At 46.8% G+C, this 18,859-nt stretch overlaps 1 protein-coding gene across 1 annotated transcript in view; it reads left to right on the top strand.

The window, feature by feature from the left end:
- Positions 1 to 18,859, top strand: part of Scfd2 (sec1 family domain containing 2) — a 326,524-nt gene that overhangs the window by 291,955 nt on the left and 15,710 nt on the right. The window contains exons 6-7 of the mRNA XM_038331345.2: positions 728 to 873; positions 12,870 to 13,004. Of these exons, the coding sequence (XP_038187273.1) occupies positions 728 to 873; positions 12,870 to 13,004 (281 nt within the window). The remainder of the gene's footprint in view (positions 1 to 727; positions 874 to 12,869; positions 13,005 to 18,859) is intronic.

Consider the following 18,859-nt stretch of genomic DNA (forward strand, 5'->3'; position numbering starts at 1 on the left):
CTAAACCTGCATCTCAATGTCCTTACGTTCCAAAGGGGAGAAATTATACCCTTGACCTCCCAGGGGTCACATGGGAGGGGACGAGTTGACCCATCTGGTGTATCTGTGAACTGAGGATGAATGTTCTCAGTGTATCTCATTTTGTTAACTTCTGTCTTATCCTTGATTACTTCTCTTCTGAGTGAATACAGAACAGCAGAGTAGTCATCAGCAAGTGCAATTGCCACCTTGTGTTTTATTAGCTTAGGCTGCTCCCCTTTAAAGGGTCCCAGCACCTGGTTTAGCACATTCAACCACTTTGAACTTGCCTGCCCCAGCTAGTTCCACTCTTGGTGTGGCTCTGTTACCTTTCTCCATCTTGCTGTCAGACCTTCTGGAAACTGTCAGTGGCATCCAGACGAAGGTTTCATCACAGTGCTCTCGTCCATTTTCCTTATGTTCCCCTTGGTTTCCAATGTCTGGGAATCCAAGCCCCTCGGGTGCCTGTCCTCCGTGAAGCCTCTGCAGTCTCGTGACTGATGCCAGTGGCTGTGGTGCCAGGCGATTCCGAAGCCCACTTCTGTCAAAAGTGTTCACGCTCATCGTGTCTCATTATTCATGTTCGTGAACAGCAAGAGCAAACTAGGGTTGAAGGCATTCCAGACTGTTATATTGAGCTCAAGATGTCATGAAGCAAACTTAATTCAAGGATTTGCTCACTTACGAAAATATCTCTGGACTGTTTCAGGCTGTGACTCTGCAATTAACCTGACATTTCCCAAATCCCAAAATGCTGTGAATGATGTCTTCACATCTCTCCAGGAGATTGCCAGAGCTAGGACTCTCATGAGACAGTTTAAGTCTGTGTATGTTCCTGGAAATCATACCCATCAGGTGAGTGTTCGTGATCTCAGAACCTGTCTGCAGCTGTGTTTTGGGACGCAGAGGCCATAGCCACAGGGAAGGTTCCCCTCAACCCAGCATTCTAGATGGACTCCCAAGTTCCCTTTTAATGGACCCTTTGGGGCTCCACTAAGTCTGAAAGCCTCTCAATTCATTTGTACCCTAGACTTAATGTAACTGGTGAAACTGGATTGGAAATCATGCCTGTTTATAGCTGTGGGCCTGTCTCCGCTGTAGACGATAGCCTGAGGCAAGGTTTTTCCTCTGGGTCCTGCTGTTGTTGGTTCCAGAGGAGGGACTGGCTTCACATGGTCCCAGTTCCCGAGCTCCAGCAGCTCACCAGTATTATAGCAATCAGAGGAAAGCAAGGGTTTGACTGACTGTGGACAGGACAGGACATTTGGGACAAGGGAAACGGTTGTTAGTAAAATGCCCTGCAGCTTTCTAAGGGGAACCTACAAAGAATGGTTTGACTCACCATTGAGTAGAAAGACGTATAACAATCCAAGATTTGGGGGGATAGGGAGGAATCTGCGAAGCCCTGAGTGGGAGACATGCAGGAATTCCCAAGGGAAGTACACGGAATCAAGATGCCCGGTGCTCTGGAGCCTGAGAGTCAGATCTAAGGATCCCAGTGGCAAACATGCACTCCATGGAAGAACAAGTGTTTCTGATGGGAAAGATCACTGGGTATGGCTGTGGGAATCTTCTCCTCCGCTTCCCCACAATGTCTCTGGTGAAATCTTCTTACCATTGGTGAGTTCCATGTGCCACAGTAGGAGACTGTGGCCGTGAGGAGTGTTTCTCAGGGTGGTAGCTGTTTAAGTGCGTGTAGAGGTGAGCTGTTGTCGTTGCCATGACAACCCCACAGAATCTCAGTGCTGCCTCCTGTGTGTTCCTACAGTAGCTGACACTTGAGCACTCCTGGCCTTGGTCTCCCCCTTGCTTTCCACAGCATGGCGGCCAGAGAAGCATTGGCCTGAGTTCCAAAGGGAGGGCTTTGCCACATACACTTAGCAGCCATGGCAGGTGGCAGTCTTTGTAGCCAGCATTCTGTGTACCTTGGTTCTCAGCGAAGTTCTTAAAGTATTGACTAAAGATGCTGAGAGCCATCCGAAATCACCCACCAAGATATCAAGACCACAGAGTTTGGCACTTGCAGAATTTCCCATCCTTTAAAAAAAAATCTGGGCACATCACCACCACAGAATATAGAACTTGTCACTCAGATCACCAAATGTGTAGTTTTATCAGTTCAAAAAGAATGAGACAGTGGGACAGAACTAATGGGAGACCACCAAGTCCAGTTGGAATGGGACTGATGGAACAGGCTACCAAACCAGACTCTTTGAATGTGGCTGACGGTGGAGGAGGATTGAGAAACCAAGGACAACGGCAATGGGCTTGGACTCTTCAGCATGGACGGGCTCACTGTGAGCCTTGTCAGCTTGGTTGCTCACCTTCCTGGACTTAGGGGGAGCTGGGAGGACCTTGGACTTAACATAGTGAAGGGAACCCTGATGGCTCTTTGACCTGGAGAGGGAGGGAGTGGGGGTATGAGTGGAAGGGAGGGGAGGGAAGGGGGAGGAGGAGGGGAGGAGATGGAAATCTTTAATAAAAAAATGAGAAAAAAAAAGAATCAGCAATTCTAGATACTCTGTTATGGACCGGGTCCAAAAGACATGCAGAGACTGATAATATATGACGAAAAGATCTAACCCAGAGAATGTCAGAAGGGAAATGGCTACAATAGTTGGCAGAGAAAATAAACCACAAAAAAAAAATGAGGTCTTTTCCATTTTATAACCATCACAGGGCACTGATTTGGCCAACTTCACATAAACACACATTAGCTATGAATCATGGGTATGATAAGGACACAGACTCTGTCCCGCCACCATCAATGCTGTCATTTCTCCAGGCCTCGGGGCTCTATCCTGCAGTCATGACTTCCGGGAATGCAGTCTTCCAATGTTGCGTACACTTGCCCTCATAGTAAGCCGGTGACATCAGCACGTGCAGTAGAACTCCCCAGCACTGGCGAGTGACAGCTGGGGGCGCGTGGGTCCTGAGTGCACACTGTGAAGATGACATTATTAGTAATGTAACGGAGTGAAATGGGTCCTGAGTGCACACTGTGAAGATGACATTATTAGTAATGTAACGGAGTGAAATGCACCATAGCCGCAGAAAGAGAAATAAGTGCAACAGGCAGGTTGCTGCACGCAGCTGCCTTTGAATTCTTTCCTCAGCCTCTTCTTCTTGGGGAACCCCAGGTTTGGGGGAGAAAAAAACATGGCTCTCTCTGTAAACATTATTCTAATTTTGTAAAAGCTATAACATAAGATAAAGAGTATATGTTTAGTATATCTTTAGAAGTTTAGGGGGAAATGTAATAAACAGATTTGTGGGCTGTAGGAAGAGACTGGAGGGCGAGGCATTGTGTGACATTGGGCAAGACCCTTCACCTTTCTGAGACATTATCCTCCTCTGTTTACCTGAAGGAAACCCTTTAGACAGGATTACCGACCATTTCATCAGTTTTTGGTTTTCCAAGTTGTTTAAGAATTTTATAGCGACAGCTGTGGGTGCCATGAGAGCAAAAGATTCTGATGTGTTTCATCCATGGTCACATCCTCAGGGTCTAGAGGCAGCTTATGCATAGGGGTGTTCACTAAACATTTGTGGGGTGCATCTTCAGTGTGATGCATAGTGTGACTCAGGTCAGAGGCGGTATCCGAATACAAGTTAGGTAAGTGGGAAAGTGTGTAGACTAGAACCTGAGGCGAGCTGTGCTGGCCGTGAAGATAGTACTTGGCTGGGCTTATGGTTTGGCCTTCAATGGCCCTAAACACACTTGTGCTGTAGACTTGGTCCTCTCCTGATGGTGCTACTGCGAGGTGAAAGCTTTAGGGATGAGGTCTCACTGAAGGAGGGAGAGTGCCCGTGAAAGATATATAATGCCATGCACCCCCGCCCCACCCCACTTCCTGGCAACCAAAAAGTAAGCTTCTCTGCCACCACACACATCTGGCATAATGAGCCGACTCACCACTACCCAGACAACAGCCACTGCCCTCAGAAAGTGTGTGTCAAACTCACGTTTCCCTCCCGTAGGTTGACTTCCCTCAGGTATTTTTCACAGCAGCAGGAAGCTGCTGCCACATTAGGCAGATTTCTACCTGTTGCTTCTTCCAGTTTGGTCTTTGGTCCATAGCTTCAGGGAAAATGTGTGCTTTCTAGCAGGAACATGTTATCACCTCACAGAATCTAGCTGAGATGTCCCAGCACAACTAGGACAGGACGAACCCTGGTCTTGCCCTGGTTTCCTGTCACCATCCACCCTGCACTGTGCTCTGGCCTCTCTGCCCGGAGTCTTGAAGTCCTGCAGCACCAGGCTCCTTCCCCGTGCCTTCTTTCTGGCTCGAATGACGCATGCTCATTCTCTGAGGTTCTTGTTTCCCCGCTGGCACTGGAGCACTTTTGACGTCATCTTTGCCCGCTTCCCCGAGGTCAGGTGTGGTGCATATACAGAGTGCAGGCAGTGTGCCTCTCTTTGGAAGAGGAACGTGATTGATAAAAGAAATGATCCAATCTCTGGAAGGGGCAGAGGAAGACTGAACTGGACATCCAGAAGTGATCCACTCAGGACGTGGGGGAATGGGGACAAGGAGGCTGTCGCTGAAGATCCTGACAGGAAGAACATAGCACATGACCTTCTAGAAGCAGCTCTTCTGCTCCCTGTGGACCTGTGGGCATTGCTTGCACTTGCCCCTTCTGGGTTGATAGGCAGGCAGCTGCGTAGATGCCAGTGCCTGGGTTCATGGCCCAGCGATGCCTCTTCCTCACTGTGAGGTCAGACACATCACTTTACCTCTCCGTGGCCAATTCCTCCTCTGAAGAAGGACATTCTCTCACAAAGATGCCCTGAGAATTTGGAGAATTACTGCCAGTGCAACTCATATGATAGCCCCGGACACATAAGCAGTAAGGCACCATTTTTAGGTCAAAAATGAGCTGTAAGCTCTTTTTTTTCCTCCTGTTGCAAAACAAAGCAAAACCAGAACAAAAAATAAAACAAGGACAACAACAAAAAACACTAAGGCCTTTGTCATGGGTCTCTAAAAGCAACATGGGCCTATGACATTATCTGTCTGCCACCTAAGGGACACACCAGCTCCCCAGCCATAGACCGCTAACACCAGCCTGCACAGGACAGGACCATGGCCCTCCATGAGGAGAGCTACTACTGACGTCTGCTTATGTGATAAGGTTGGGTTTAGGGATTATCTCTGTAATCTGGAATCCTAAGGCCCCCAGTGCCTGGGCCTGGGTTTTCATTATTCCCCCCCCCCCCCATTTTTCACTGCATGTGGCCCAGGTTCCTTCCCCTGTGGTACAGTGTTTGATGTGCCATATGCCTCATCAGGAGGATATTAGCCATGTCTCCAGGGCACGGAGCTCATAGGGCTTCCAGTCAAGTGTCATCTGGCTCCAGAATTATGACAGTTGTTGGTGCACAAGTCTTCAGGACAGAGGTGCTGAAGCCAATGCAGCACACATGTGGGCCTTCTTCCATGCCCCTGGCAGCTGAATAAGAAAGTCTAGAGCCTCGATGCCCACGGAAGCTTGATTCATCTCATGCCCAGGGAAATAAGGCTCTCTGAGCAGTCGTTGGGCCCATCTCTTTTGTCAGCACTCCCCAGCTTTGGCCAACAGCTGCCCATATGCTAAGCCAACCTCTGTTCTCTCCCCTAATTGTATTAATGTCTACCCAAAACCAGACCTGCTCAATTCCTTATGGGCAGGGGGCAGGGGGATAATTGGCACCAAACAGAGCTAAACTAAGGACCAGGAAGCTTGGCATTGTCTCAAAGATTCTTCTAACTGGAGTGTGAATTCAAGGGAATTCTTTAGTAAGTTTGGCTTTCATTTCTTCATATTGAACTTGGAAAACTGCATTTAGTGTTTTAAGGAACAGTTTGTTTCTGGATATAAGGAAAGATGGATGGATGGATGGATGGATGGATGGATGGATGGATTGAAACACTTTATCTTCAAAAAAAACCATTTCCTTTAAAAAGATGAAAGGAGAGAAAGATCATAGTCTCACAAAAAGCAATATAAATAAGCAGGGACTTATCTCATAGAGCCACCAGCATTTCAGAACAGATGTTTCCCTGTGCCGTGTTGGGTGGGAACAAGCTGAACACCCTCCATGAGGCCAGTTTTTCTAAGGTGCTGGTGCGTGAAGTCATGTGTAGAAGAGAGAAGCATGCTTCTTCAGAGGCAGAACCAAGGACTTCCAGCTCCCCCAGCACCAGCCAGCAGAGCAAAGTCAGCAGCCAACCCTTGATGGGTTGAGACTGGGCACCAGTTCAGGTCTCCTTGGCAGCAGATACCCAATCCCTAAGGCACCGGAGTTAGACAGTAATATTTAATGTCAGAAAAGCTGTGCACCCGGTCCCTTTCCGCTGGAGCTAGGCTCCAGCTTCCAGACACAGCCACACCTTATCTCCACACAGAGCTACCGAGAGACACACACTAGTATTTGTTTACCCACACTAGTGTTTTGTTTTTCATTCTTTCTTTGAGTATAATATTTTTAAGACCAGTTTGTTCTTGAAAACATACTGCAAGAGATACAAAGTCCCACCCCAATTGATAATCTGCTGGGAGAGGGGAATTCATCCATTGGGGAGAAAACTGATCCCAATTTTTACACTTACTTTTTATTTTATATATATATATATATATATATATATATATATATATAAAATTTTCATTTTTATATATTTGTATTCATTATAAGCATATTTATATTTATTCCCCAGAATTGGTATAAAGGCAGATATACTAATATTTCAAGCCAAAGTGTTCTTTTTCCCATCTGATATTTTTTATAAATGAAGGTATCTTCATAAGCCTCTAATCATCACGTGGGTATTGTGTATTCTGGGCCTAACAGCAGAGCTAGCCCTGTGGTTACAGCCACCCTGGTGCCAGCCTGCCCAGAACCAGAAAACAGTCAGAGAAGTAGTGGTCATTTTACTTCCCTGGGACAGTCCTTGTGAGCACCATGAGGTGTGGCGCAGTCCACACGGTGACGGGGAACTGTTTGACTTGGTGTTGAGGTTTCCCTTGGCTCGGAACCCTCATACCCTGTAGGAGGTGATTTCTCAGCCACAACTCTGTAGTTCCAGCATGCCTCAAAGGGACACTCCCAATTATCGAGCGTCGTCAGACTTGGAGAAACCCAAAATTCTAGCTGTCTATCAAATATCTGTAGTTCCTCCAGTCTACAGCAGTGCACCATGCAGGGGTCATTCTTGCCATTAGTAGTCTTGCCTGTCTCCTAGTTTGACATTCTTTCTTTATCAGGTTGCCAGGGTAACAGAGCTGGAAAGTTAAGCAGAAGTCAAATTCCTATGCAGAGGGCACAAAGGGTTTAATAATCCTCTGCCCACACAGACAAGTGAGGAAACAGGGAAATTACTGCTTCATCTCGTCCTTAATGTGCTCACAGCTGAGACAGTGCTGTGCTCCTAAACCCAATCTTCTTCCTCCTGGGAACAAGCGAGACCACATTTTCTGTAAATATGGACAACTCTAGTCAGTGAGCGCTGCGTTCTCATGCCACGCCTGTGACATCTTTCTGCGCATCCTGCCCCCTTTCTCTTCGACCTGCCATCAGCTGAAAACACAGTCTCCGGCACAGGGCTGCAATGCCCTGGAAATCCTGAAACCACTCCCTTGTGGGACATAGGTGAGGGATTGCCAAGCACAGAGCCACCGCACCCCAGAGCTCCTGGTAGTTGAGACAGAAGTTGACAAGTGAGGACCTGCTTGGCACTAGAGCAGACCACACAGCTGCTCTGCCCTCCGTAACTCTGTGTAACACCTCAAAAACAATGTGGGTGGCACTCCAGAGATGCCCTGCCTGTCACCTTCTGCTGGCCCTTGCCTGAGAAGCAAGCACATGGTGCTTCACAAAGGGAACCACAACAGTCCAAGCTGCTTAGTCCAGAGACGTGAAATCACCTAGGTGGCTAGGGGAGGGGCAGGTTCTCATCAGCGTGCCCTCATTGGGTGGCTTTCTAGGCAGGTGAAGGACAAGTACCGCTTTCCTCCCAAAATCATGGTTCTTCGCCCGCGCAAGCCTTAGTTCTTCTTTGTCCATTGTTTTCCTAGACAATTTGAGAATTTCCCTATCCGTTATTTATGTGGCAAAGCTTATGAGTTTATTTTTAAAATAACAAATACTTCAATTATTCACTATGCTTTGGTTATAAATAAAAATGGAAAAAAGGAGAACACAACAAATGGCTTATACTGGAAAGGTAATTTGTTGGATCCACAACAAAAGTCTGGAAGTCAACCTAAAGGTGAGAGAAGCTATTAGCATTAGTAGGACCCCAAGGTGGAGCAGGTCCCTGCTGGTCTCCGCTGCTTTGCCAGACCCTTCTGTCATTCCTATGGCAGAGTCGGGCTCAGCTGGCAAAGCACAAGCGTAGCTGCCAGGGTCACAGGCCAGCCTTCCACAGCTGCGTACAGGAGAAAGGGCTTACAGCTCAGTAATTGTCACATCTTAAAGAGACAAAGTATTGTCATATGAGAATAGAATCTGAGAGGTTGCAGCCAAAAAAAGTGTAAGAGATTCGTGTCATACGAGTGTGTCAGACAGGAGAGAAAGGTGTATATGTGACTCTCTGGATTTGTGTGATGTCTTAGCTATCTTGTAATTTTAATTATACGAATTTCCACATTCTAAGTAATTGCCCACTTTCTGTTGGCCCTTGGCTGAGAAGTGCATGGTGCTTTATTTGTTTAAATAAATAAAATAAAAAATAAATAAGTAAGAAAGATTTTTGAGCTTCCCAGTAATACATGGCAATTACAAAGACTCAAGAATGAAGATGGTGCGCACCCTTCAAATCCTTGCTCCAAGAGAGCCCAGGCCAACTGGCAAGCACAGCTAGTGCTTAGCCTCACCGGAGAGCAGGAAGGAGACCAAGGATAGAAGAGAGAGGGGAGAGCCATCCGTCTATGAGCATCTGTACTTTCTCTAAACCCTCTGTGCTTCCTATCAATCCCCAATCTCTGTTAGTGTCTCTACAGTACTGAGAACAATCCTATCACTCCTAGTACAACCTGTCTTGGGGAGAGGAGCACAGTACAGTGCTTCTGCTTGGGCTCAGAACCACTCTGACCAGGGTCTGACCCTCCCCCAAACCATTGATCTTCGCTATGGATGGCATCAACCTTAGGTTGTATAGATATAGGTCATGTTGTTTTGTATAGGTCATGGAGTATGCCTCTCTATCTCTCTCTTTTTTGAGACAGGGTTTCTGTCTGGCTGTCCTGGAACTCTCTCTGTAGACCATGCTAACCTCAAACTCAGAGATCTACCTGCCTCTGCCTCGTGAGTTCTGCTACAGCCCAGCTTCTCTCTCTTAATATGCAGCCTATATGTATTTCTCTGTTGTTCTGGTTGAAGCTGTTTTATATAGCTAGTTTAGTTTAATATAAACCAAGCAAGCAAATAACTATTAGCTGTTCAAAGGAAGGGATGGCCCTTTATTCTTATTCCCCTCATGCTTTGTATCAGCATTTCATTCAGTTGCAAGTAGCAGTAATCTGGAGACTAATTACTCAGATGTCCAAGGTTTATTTCTCGTGTGAAGAGGCTGGTCCTTGCCAGACTGTCTGTGTCACAGTTATAGCAGCCCTGACTATAGAAACTAGTTCCTCCTGTCTCTGCTCTATGGCCTTAGGAATATCCCTGTGTTCCATGAAGCAGACCAGAGAAGTCGAAGACAAGGACATGATTCCATTTTGAAAGACATGTTTCTAAAAGTCCCATGGGATCCTTCTGCTTATGTCTCTACCCAGAAACTGGAAATACAGCTACCCCCAGCTATATAGCAAGCTGGAGGATGGTCTCTTAGTCTGTTGATAATGTACCTGACTGAAAACTGAGTCTGTTACTCTAATGGTTAAGAAAAATATGATAGACAACTTGATTAGATTAGTAAGCTTTGGGGCATTAGTGTGGCGCATCTGTGGGTGTGTTTGTGAGGGCATTTCCAAGGAAGATTAGCTAAGGAAGTAGGGAAGACCGCCTGAGTGTAGGGGCATGATCCTGCGGACTAAGATCCCAGGTGGAATGAGGGTGGGGAAGGAGCAGCCAGCCCAGCTCTAATCAGCTGGCTCACACTCCACATCAATGGAACTGAAGGTCTGTTGTTTTCTTTACTTAAAATTTTTTATTAGATTATTATTATACAAATCCATAAGTAAAATTATTAATTTGGAAGATGGAAAAAGAAAAGAAAACAAATATCTGCTACTTCCTGAGCCAAGGACTCAGATTTGAGTGTATTTCACCCCAATCTCATTTCCATGCATGAGTAATTTTAACTTTTAACAGCAGAAAGGGGTCTGTTTGTACTGATGGTTTGCTTTAGAAAAACAGAAAGCAGGCAACCCAAAGTTCCACCTGTCTCTATCCCTGGCCGGCACCCGCCCTTCAGTTGCCACTGGAGACAGACGTTTCTATCACACATTTGTTCCAGATTCAGCAGCTCCAAGCTGCCGTGTCCTCTCTGCCCACTTTGTGTAACCGCTAGCCCATGACACACGTGCCCCTCACTTGGCACCTTTCACTCGCATGCCAGTCTGTCACCACGGAGCCTCCCTTGTCATGTTCCTAACCCTCCTGGCTTTAGGCATTCCTCACTGATTAGACAGCTCCCTGTTGTCGAGCACTTGAGTGCCTGTGGTGGTTTGGATAGGAACAGCCCGCATGGGAATGAATCAGTGGCGCATAGATTCAAGCTTGGTCACTAGGGAGTAACCTCTACTCCCTAATGCCAGGAGTTAAGAGGTATGGCCTTATCTGGAGGTGAGCTGAGGAGGTTCAAATGCTCACACCAGTGTCTCTCTCTTCTTGCTTCTTGTGGGTCCGGATGTAGAACTCTTAGCTACCAGGTCTGACCATGTGCTGACATGCCCCCCATCATGATAATGACCTAAACTTCTGAACCTGAAAGCCAGCCCCAATTGAATGACTTTTTATAAGAGTTGTCACGGTCATAGTGTCTCCTTACAGCAATAGAGCGGTGACCACGACAGTGGCTTCTTATCATTCCTTCCTTCAGATAATAAATGGTGGTTTCTAAATGTATTTCCATGCATGAACATAGCTTGAAAAATTAATTTCTAGGAGTGGAATTGCTGTGTCAGATGCATTTTGAGTTTTGATGGGTACTACCAAATTACATTCTGCTTTGATTAAAACCATTTCCTCTCCAGCCAACCTGAGAATGCCTGATACTCCATGGCCAAGTCAGAAGTACATGTTTTCAGACGTTCAGGTTTTGTTCAGTCTGAGCCTTTAAAAATTCATCTTAGTCAGGCAACTCGCAAATGCCTCTTACTCCAGGGAATCACACACACATCCTGCTCTGGCCTCTGAAAGCACATACTCGTAAGTAAATAAATCTTAAAAGAAAACTTATCTTGGTGTAACTATAATCTGATTTCCTCTAGTCATAAGCAAGGTTGGCCCATAGCTTTATCCCTGCCTTATCAGTGTTCCTGCCCAGTGCTCACTCAGCATGACTGCTAACCATGAAATTTCTCTGTAAAATGGTCTCCCTGACCAGTAAGTATCAAGGGACTTGGATCTTCCACTGAGCGAACACTAGCCCTCCCAGATGTGTGGCAAGACTTGGTGTTGCTAGTCTATACACCACTTCATTTCTGAGATATTTAAAGGACTTAAAATTTGGGGAAGATAGCTCAGGATTCCTGTTTGAAAAGGAAGAACAAGCTCGAGACAGGGCAGTACATTGCATGCCTGTAACCATGGCTACGGCACCTCATGTTTGCCCCATGTAAAGAGCTACACAGAGCTCAAGGCAGGCTGCCTCTCAGTAGTGTCCTGTTCGAAGCTGGCTTTCCTAGGGTGATTATGGATCAGAACATGTGGGGAGGGAGGCACCACTTGTGCCTGGGCGTTGAACACCCCAGATGCATTGCCAGATGAGTGTGGGCCAGTGGTGGGATTGGAAGAAGGTGGCACAGTCTGTGGGATAAGGAGATTCAGGAAGCACTTTCCAGCAAGAGCCAGGAAAGAGTTCAGCAAGGCAGCCGCCTCCAGGCAGAGCTAAATATGGGCCTGCAGGGTATTTAGGTCACAGAAAAGGAAAGTGCCCAGCTCCATCCATCAAAACAGATGTGTTGTGATCCAGCATCACCTTTATCTTCAGGGATGGCTCCAGTGCTCTGTGACCCAGTGCCACCCTGACCCGAGTCAGATTCCTTCTGTCTTCTCAGCTCCTCTGTCTGACATAGTCATACATAGAGTTGAGCTCTGTGGAGGAAGAAGGATTAGCTTCGATGTTGACAGCCATTGCAAATAAACATTCACATTCCAAGCAGAGGGATGAGTCTAGGAATGTCTAGAGACTATCTTCATGTTTATGAAATGACAAGACTTTCTACCGTACTTCCTACATAAAACCGTCACTTTAAATCAGGATCGAGCATTTAGTCCTACTGTGACCATCGCTCTGCTGAGGGACATTTGGTTACAGAAGAGACCAGAGAGGCAGGGCAGTACTGGAGAACTGCATGAACACAAGTTGGGATCCCTGTGGTATTAAATTAATAAAAAATAAATAAAAGGGTAGGGGGGACACAAAGTTAGAGAGATAAGGAGAGCAAATCTGGAAGAAATTAAAGGGAGGAGTTGGAGTAAATAAGATCAAAATACATTGTATGAAATTCTCAAAGATTAATGAAAATGTTTTTAAAGACTCAAGGTTGTTTTATAACCTTGCATGCAAAAAAAAAAAATCACAGCCATTGCTCAGGATCAAACTGAACTCACTTTACTTCCTTTGATGCAGGTGAAACTGTCTCCAGACACAGCAAAAAAAAAAAAGTGCTTTTGCTCATAGCACAATGTTCTGTCTTTCCAGGCATCCTACAAGCCATTGTTGAAGCAGGTTGTGGAGGAAATATTTAATCCTGAGAAGCCAGATCCCGTTGGCATTGAGCATACATCCTCAGGCCTTACTGATCTCCTTAAAACTGGATTCAGCATGTTCATGAAGGTAAGTAACCATGAAGGGGCCATCCTCAGTGTCACAGTGTCCCCTTGGCTGAGTATGGGAATGCTGGCACACAGTTAGCCCCGCTCAGCACCAGGGAGACAGTGGTCTACAATCAGGGAAACCCTCATCAACCATTCGATGGGGTGCAGTGTGAGCCCCTTGGACCTGAGTCCTTTCACCTTTCCCTAGCACACGTGCACCTGTGGTGGCTGTCACTGCTGGGCAGCTCTGACCCTCATGAGCCACTTGTCACCAACAGGAACACATGTACTACTCTTCACTGGGCTTAGTGGCATCCTCTGCCCTTACTTCTAGAACTTACTCTGCCTGGTAATGAGCAACTTTGCATACTCCTATGACTAATCTCACCCCAAGATTCATTAGAGAGATTTGTGATGGTCTAGCAGACTCCCTGAGTTTCTCTGGCTCCTGTCTGCGGTGGGTCAGAATGACTGAGCAACTCCTGGAGTAGGGATGAAGGAGGAGAAAGCATACAAATGGGATCTATTTTTAAGCCACTGTAAAGTTTCTAAATTTAAAAGGATCTAAACAAGATTGCAGACTGCCCTCCCAGGCTATGCCCGTATTTCAGCAGTAATAACTCTTAGAAATAGTAGAATGTTTTGTCAACTTCAAAGAGTCTTTGAAATCATGAATTAATCTGCATGAAAACATCCAGGCTTTTGGAGTTCAATAAAAGCATATTCCAGGAAAACTGGCCCATTCCAAAACCCAGAGAGGACCGAAGGCTGCCATCAGACTGGAAACCAGCAGTAAAGGCTGGAGTGACCTTCCACCCTTTGTTCTCTCTTCCCTTACCAGCAGCTTCTGACGCAAGGCCTGGCTGCTCACTTTCTTTTTCTTTCTTTCTTAATAAAGCAGCGCAGCTGAACTTCTGTAACGTGTCTGGAGCTCCTGTGCTGATTCTAAGGCCAGAGTTGGATCACTCTCTGCTCCTCTATCCCGAGGAGCTCTTCCTGGTGGCCATTTTCTTAAAAAAAATTAAGAAGGAAGGAAGGAAGGAAGGAAGGAAGGAAGGAAGGAAGGAAGGAAGGAAGGAAGGAAGGAAGGGAGGGAGGAAGGAAGGAGGAGAGAAGAGTAAAAACAGCAGTAACTTCTGGGATAGACATTTCCAACCCTCCAGACTTAAGTCCTTCCTCTACAAGCCCGGACCTCCGGTGGTGACCATGGGCTGTGTCAGGATGTTAGTTGTGAGCTGATTCCCCGAGTGCGTTTTCTGTCACTGTCCCATGAATCAAGAGCTGTCACACTTGGAAGTTGCCCCTGTAAACTCTGTAGTGTTTTCTCCCTCTTGTCCTGTGTTAAGCCATTCCATTGGGACTCTGAAAGGGCAGCATGAGAAATGAGGTGTTTAGCCCCAGTGTTGGAGCTCCTGAAGGCTTCAGCAGCCAGCTGACCTCGGAGGGAGGGCTCCTGGGAGAAGATTAAGGAGGAGAACTTAGTTCTCCCAGCTACTATAGCTTCTCAGAAAGCCATGTTGAGAAGGAGGCAAAACTAGACAGAAGGACTTCCACTCTACCCCAGAGCGTGTTGAGAGGGGAGGGGGTGTAACACAGATAGACCCACAGGTGGTGTGCACAGTGTCCAGGCCTCCCACCACAGTCTGAGCCAGAGTGTTTCCGTCCACCCTCCTGTCCATCCTTATGACAACCTCAGCAGCAGGTCCTATCCTTATCCCTGTGTTGTTGTTATTGTTGTTTGTTTTGTTTTGTTTTTGTGGTTTTCGAGACAGAGTTTCTCTGTGCAGTTTTGAGGCCTGTCCTGGCACTCACTCTCTAGACCAGGCTGGCCTTGGAACTCACAGAGATCCACCAGCCTCTGCCTGCTGAGTGCTGGGATTAAAGGCCAGTGCCACCACCTCTTATCCCTCTTCTTTTGCTCAGTGAGGAAACCGAAGCCCTACATGGCTAAGCAGTGAATGCAAATTTCCCAAAGCCTGGGATTTCATCTCCTCCCCTATTCTGATGTGATTTCCACAGAGCACACAGCAAATGGCAACTCCAGGGTGTGTCCTCTAGTCCAGAGCACTTGCCTGGAGTGGGGGGCCTAAAGGACACACAGCATCCCCAGCCCCATAGTGCTGCTAGGCGTGTTCTCGAAGATAAATATTCTGTTATTAATTCTGCTTCTCTTTGGTATTACTCAGCTGCCTTCCCTTCCCTGAATCAGTACAGCCTGATGTGGGAAGTTCCTTCTGTATTTGTGGTTACTTTTATTGGTTAATGAATAACAAAGCTACTTGGGCCTATGACAGGGCACAATAGAGCTAGGTGGGGAAAAACTAAACTGAATGCTGGGAGAAAGTAGGCTGAGTCAAGGAGATGCCATGTAGGCGATGGAGGAGAAAGACTCCCACAGGAGCCTGCAGGAGCCTTGCTAGTAGGCCACAACCTTGTGGTCATGCACAGATTAATAGAGATGGGTTAACTTAAGATAAAAGAGCTTGCTAGCAATACACCTAAGTGACTAGCCAGTGTTTTAATTAATACAGTTTCTGTGTGCTTATTTCGAGTCTAGGCAGCCAGGGAACAAACAAGCAGCCTCTGCCTACAGCAGCCCATAAAGAAGATCTCTGCCTGGATTGGTCATGGGGTCACTGGTGTGAGTGAGGTCACACAGGGTTCAGGAGCACCTTGCCTTCCTTCCCACTGCTTTTCTGGGACCTTTGGGCCCAGGGCTCATGGAAAGAATTAATCTAAGATTGCAGATATGTCTCCTTACAAGTACATCTTCATCCTGAACCCTCAGGGGCAGTTACTGCCCCTCCCTCTTGTCACTCACTGTCCTGTTCTGTGCCCCTGGAATGTGTTCCCTACTATCTCACTCAAGACTTGTAGTGCTGAGCCAGAAAGAAACAAGGAGGCAGAACTTGATGAAGTAAAGTCATCCATGGGGAGTCCTTCCTGTGCTGCATGGCTACTGTTGTACAAATAGGAACATTCTCAAAATTTAACTTGAACTGGAAGGGAGATGCTGGTCTGTCCCTGGTGAGTCCTTTCTCTGCACTCAGCATCATTTCCTGGTTGACTTGGGGTGACAAGAGGCAGTCTACCCGTGATGTAGAAAACGGAAGAGGAGAGGAGATTGGAGATGTGACAAGATATGCTTGGAGGGACAGGGCCACTGTCACACTGCAGGAATATGGCATGAGGCTCATCGCATGTGGCAGAAAGAATGCAAGAAAGGGTGGTCCTGGCCCTGTGTGGCTCCCTCAGGGCTCTGTAATCTTTTGTGCATACTCTGTGGCTGTATTTATAAATTGTTTAATAACTACGTGTCTTGGTTGCCATCCTCTAGGCTGATGTCTTTCAGAGTAGTGTTTTCTAAATATACAACATAACCCATTATACACCAGCAGGTTGAGACAGTTTGAATGACTGTAATGAGCACCGCATAGGGGAACAGACTAGACTCAGTATGTCTGGTTAGGTAAAACAGCCTGGCCTATCCTTATACATCTACACGTGTGTGACTGACTTGAAGGTTTTTCTCAGTTCAAATCCCACCAAAAAGACTCTGAGAGCTATGGCTAGAGCCTAGAGTACTGGTCTAGGACTTTATCTTCGGGGTCCTCAGCACTTTGCATTCTGCATACAGCAGGTACTCACTGATGGGGAGCAGTGTGGTCGGAAAAGTTGGGTTACAAAGCTCACTCAGCATAGCTTGAAGCCATTAGTTTCTCCTTCCAACTACACTAGTCCCACTGAGTGGAGGGAACTCTTTCCAGGACCCCCGTGAAGACCTGAAACCACAGGTATAAGCCCCGTGGACACACAAATGCAGTGCTTTTTCTCACTAAGCACATGACATGTGTTGTGGTCTCAGTGTGTGCAGTTTGCAAGTGTGACAGTGAGCCTAGCACTTCCTTTCCCTTCTTCACACTTCCAGTGGTTGAAGGCTTGTTCTTAACGTACATCTTAGCAACCTCTGCGGACAATTATATATTTCCTCATCAAGTCAAGAACTTTCATCTTCCCACTTACGTACTTTACAGCTTTTCTTTGGCTTATCAGATTGCCAGCACCCTGTTTCTGGGATAGAATTTGCACTTTGGGGCCATAATCAGGTAAATTAAGGGGGTGCTTATAAACACAACACTTTGATGCTGCTGAGTCAGTTGATACCCAGGGTGACTTTTTGGTAACTAAAGAGGGGGGTGCATGTGCGCTATGGGGCACTCTGGACAGGGATGTCTCTCGGTGACTAAAGAGGGGGTACATTACAGTATGGGCACTCTGGACAGGGATGTCTCTCGGTGACTAAAGAGGGGGCACATGTGTGGTACGGGCACTCTGGACAAAGGGATGTTTCATGTTCAGGCTGGAGAGAGCAGGGCAAGATTTCATCGTACTTCTCAGAGCTGTTTGCAACTTAAAATGTAAGAGATTGATTTCATGCTATAAATAACCAAGTGTGGAACACAAAACCTCAGATAAGGAAAACCGCTGCCTAGTCGCTGCCTGTCTTTTAAGCCTGAAGCTGCATCCAAACTGTAGACAAGAGAGTGGAACTATCGGTCGACTCCAGTGAGCCTTGTCAGCTGCCCTCATCCTCCTGTCCAACAGCTGCTGAGCAAGGCAGTGCCAACCCTGTGCCCACTTCATAGAGTGGAGGGCCACCTCACTCCATCTGCACCCCACACCACAGCGCTGAAGTCTGCTTCCCCCACTGCTTCACCTCCCTGGAGAACAGCAGAAGGAAGGTGCTAATGTTGCAGGATGGAAGACCTGTCCCAGCAGAGTGGAGCAGATGCTGGGGTGGTTTGGGGTCTCTTCTTCATGTTACATTTATTCTGTAGTTTGATTCATTGAATAATAGGTAGCTCTCTTAATCTATATCCCCCCCCCCTCAGCTAGTACATGCTCTATAAACTTCCTTCCAGGGTCTATCAGCAGTGGAGGTGGTAGAGACTGGAGCCACATACCTGCAGTCTGACTGGGTGAGAACCACTCAGCCTCTCTGTACCTTCATTTTCTGATATGTAAAATGGGATATCATGGAGCTCTTGTGAGAAATGTAATTGCATGCTTGGTACTCAGCACCAGGACTGTCTATAGTCAGTGCTTCTTATTATGACTCTGTTGTCCCTCCCTGCAGACTGTAGGAGGGAGGGAGGGAGGGAGGGAGGAAGGGAGGGAGGGAGAGAGAGAGAGAGAGAGAGAGAGAGAGAGAGAGAGAGAGAGAGAGAGAGAGCAAGAGCCACATTGGGTATCTTTATACCCTATACATAGCCAGTGTTTGGGTGTGCACACAGGTAAGGCAGAAAGATTATGAGTTTGAGACTATCCTGGGCTACTAGCAAGACCCTTTTTGAGAAAGAGGAGGAAGAAGTCAGGTACGGTGGTATATGCCTGTAGTCCTAGAATTCAGGAGATAAAGATGAATGAATTTTGAGTTCAAAGTCAACCTGGGTTACATAGTGAGCTTCAGGTCAGACTGGAATGCACAGTAAAACCCTGTCCCAAAAAATTAAAATAGCAAAAGAAAGTAGAAGGAAAAATAAGAAAGGATGGAAAACCTGTTTTTAAGATGAAGACAAAGAAGAGACTGCACACACTGCCTGCCAAAAAAAAAAAAAAAAACTCCCAACACTGTAAATCCCCAGTGGTTCCCACTTGCCAGAAGACAGGCAGTTGGGTGACCTTGTGGCATGTCCCTGGAGCCATGCTCATGGGCTGCAGTGTTCTCTTCTAGACCCTGTCTCTACACTGTGAGCCCAACTCGTTGATCTCTACAGTCTCAGTGACATAAACTTAATCTCTCTTGAGCAAACTGTAGGCAGCCAACAAATATGCATGCCTTGGCCCCCCAAACACTGAGGCTTAACCCAGGCT

This window comes from Arvicola amphibius, chromosome 1, assembly GCF_903992535.2.
Source record: "Arvicola amphibius chromosome 1, mArvAmp1.2, whole genome shotgun sequence".
Lineage (NCBI taxonomy): Eukaryota > Metazoa > Chordata > Mammalia > Rodentia > Cricetidae > Arvicola > Arvicola amphibius.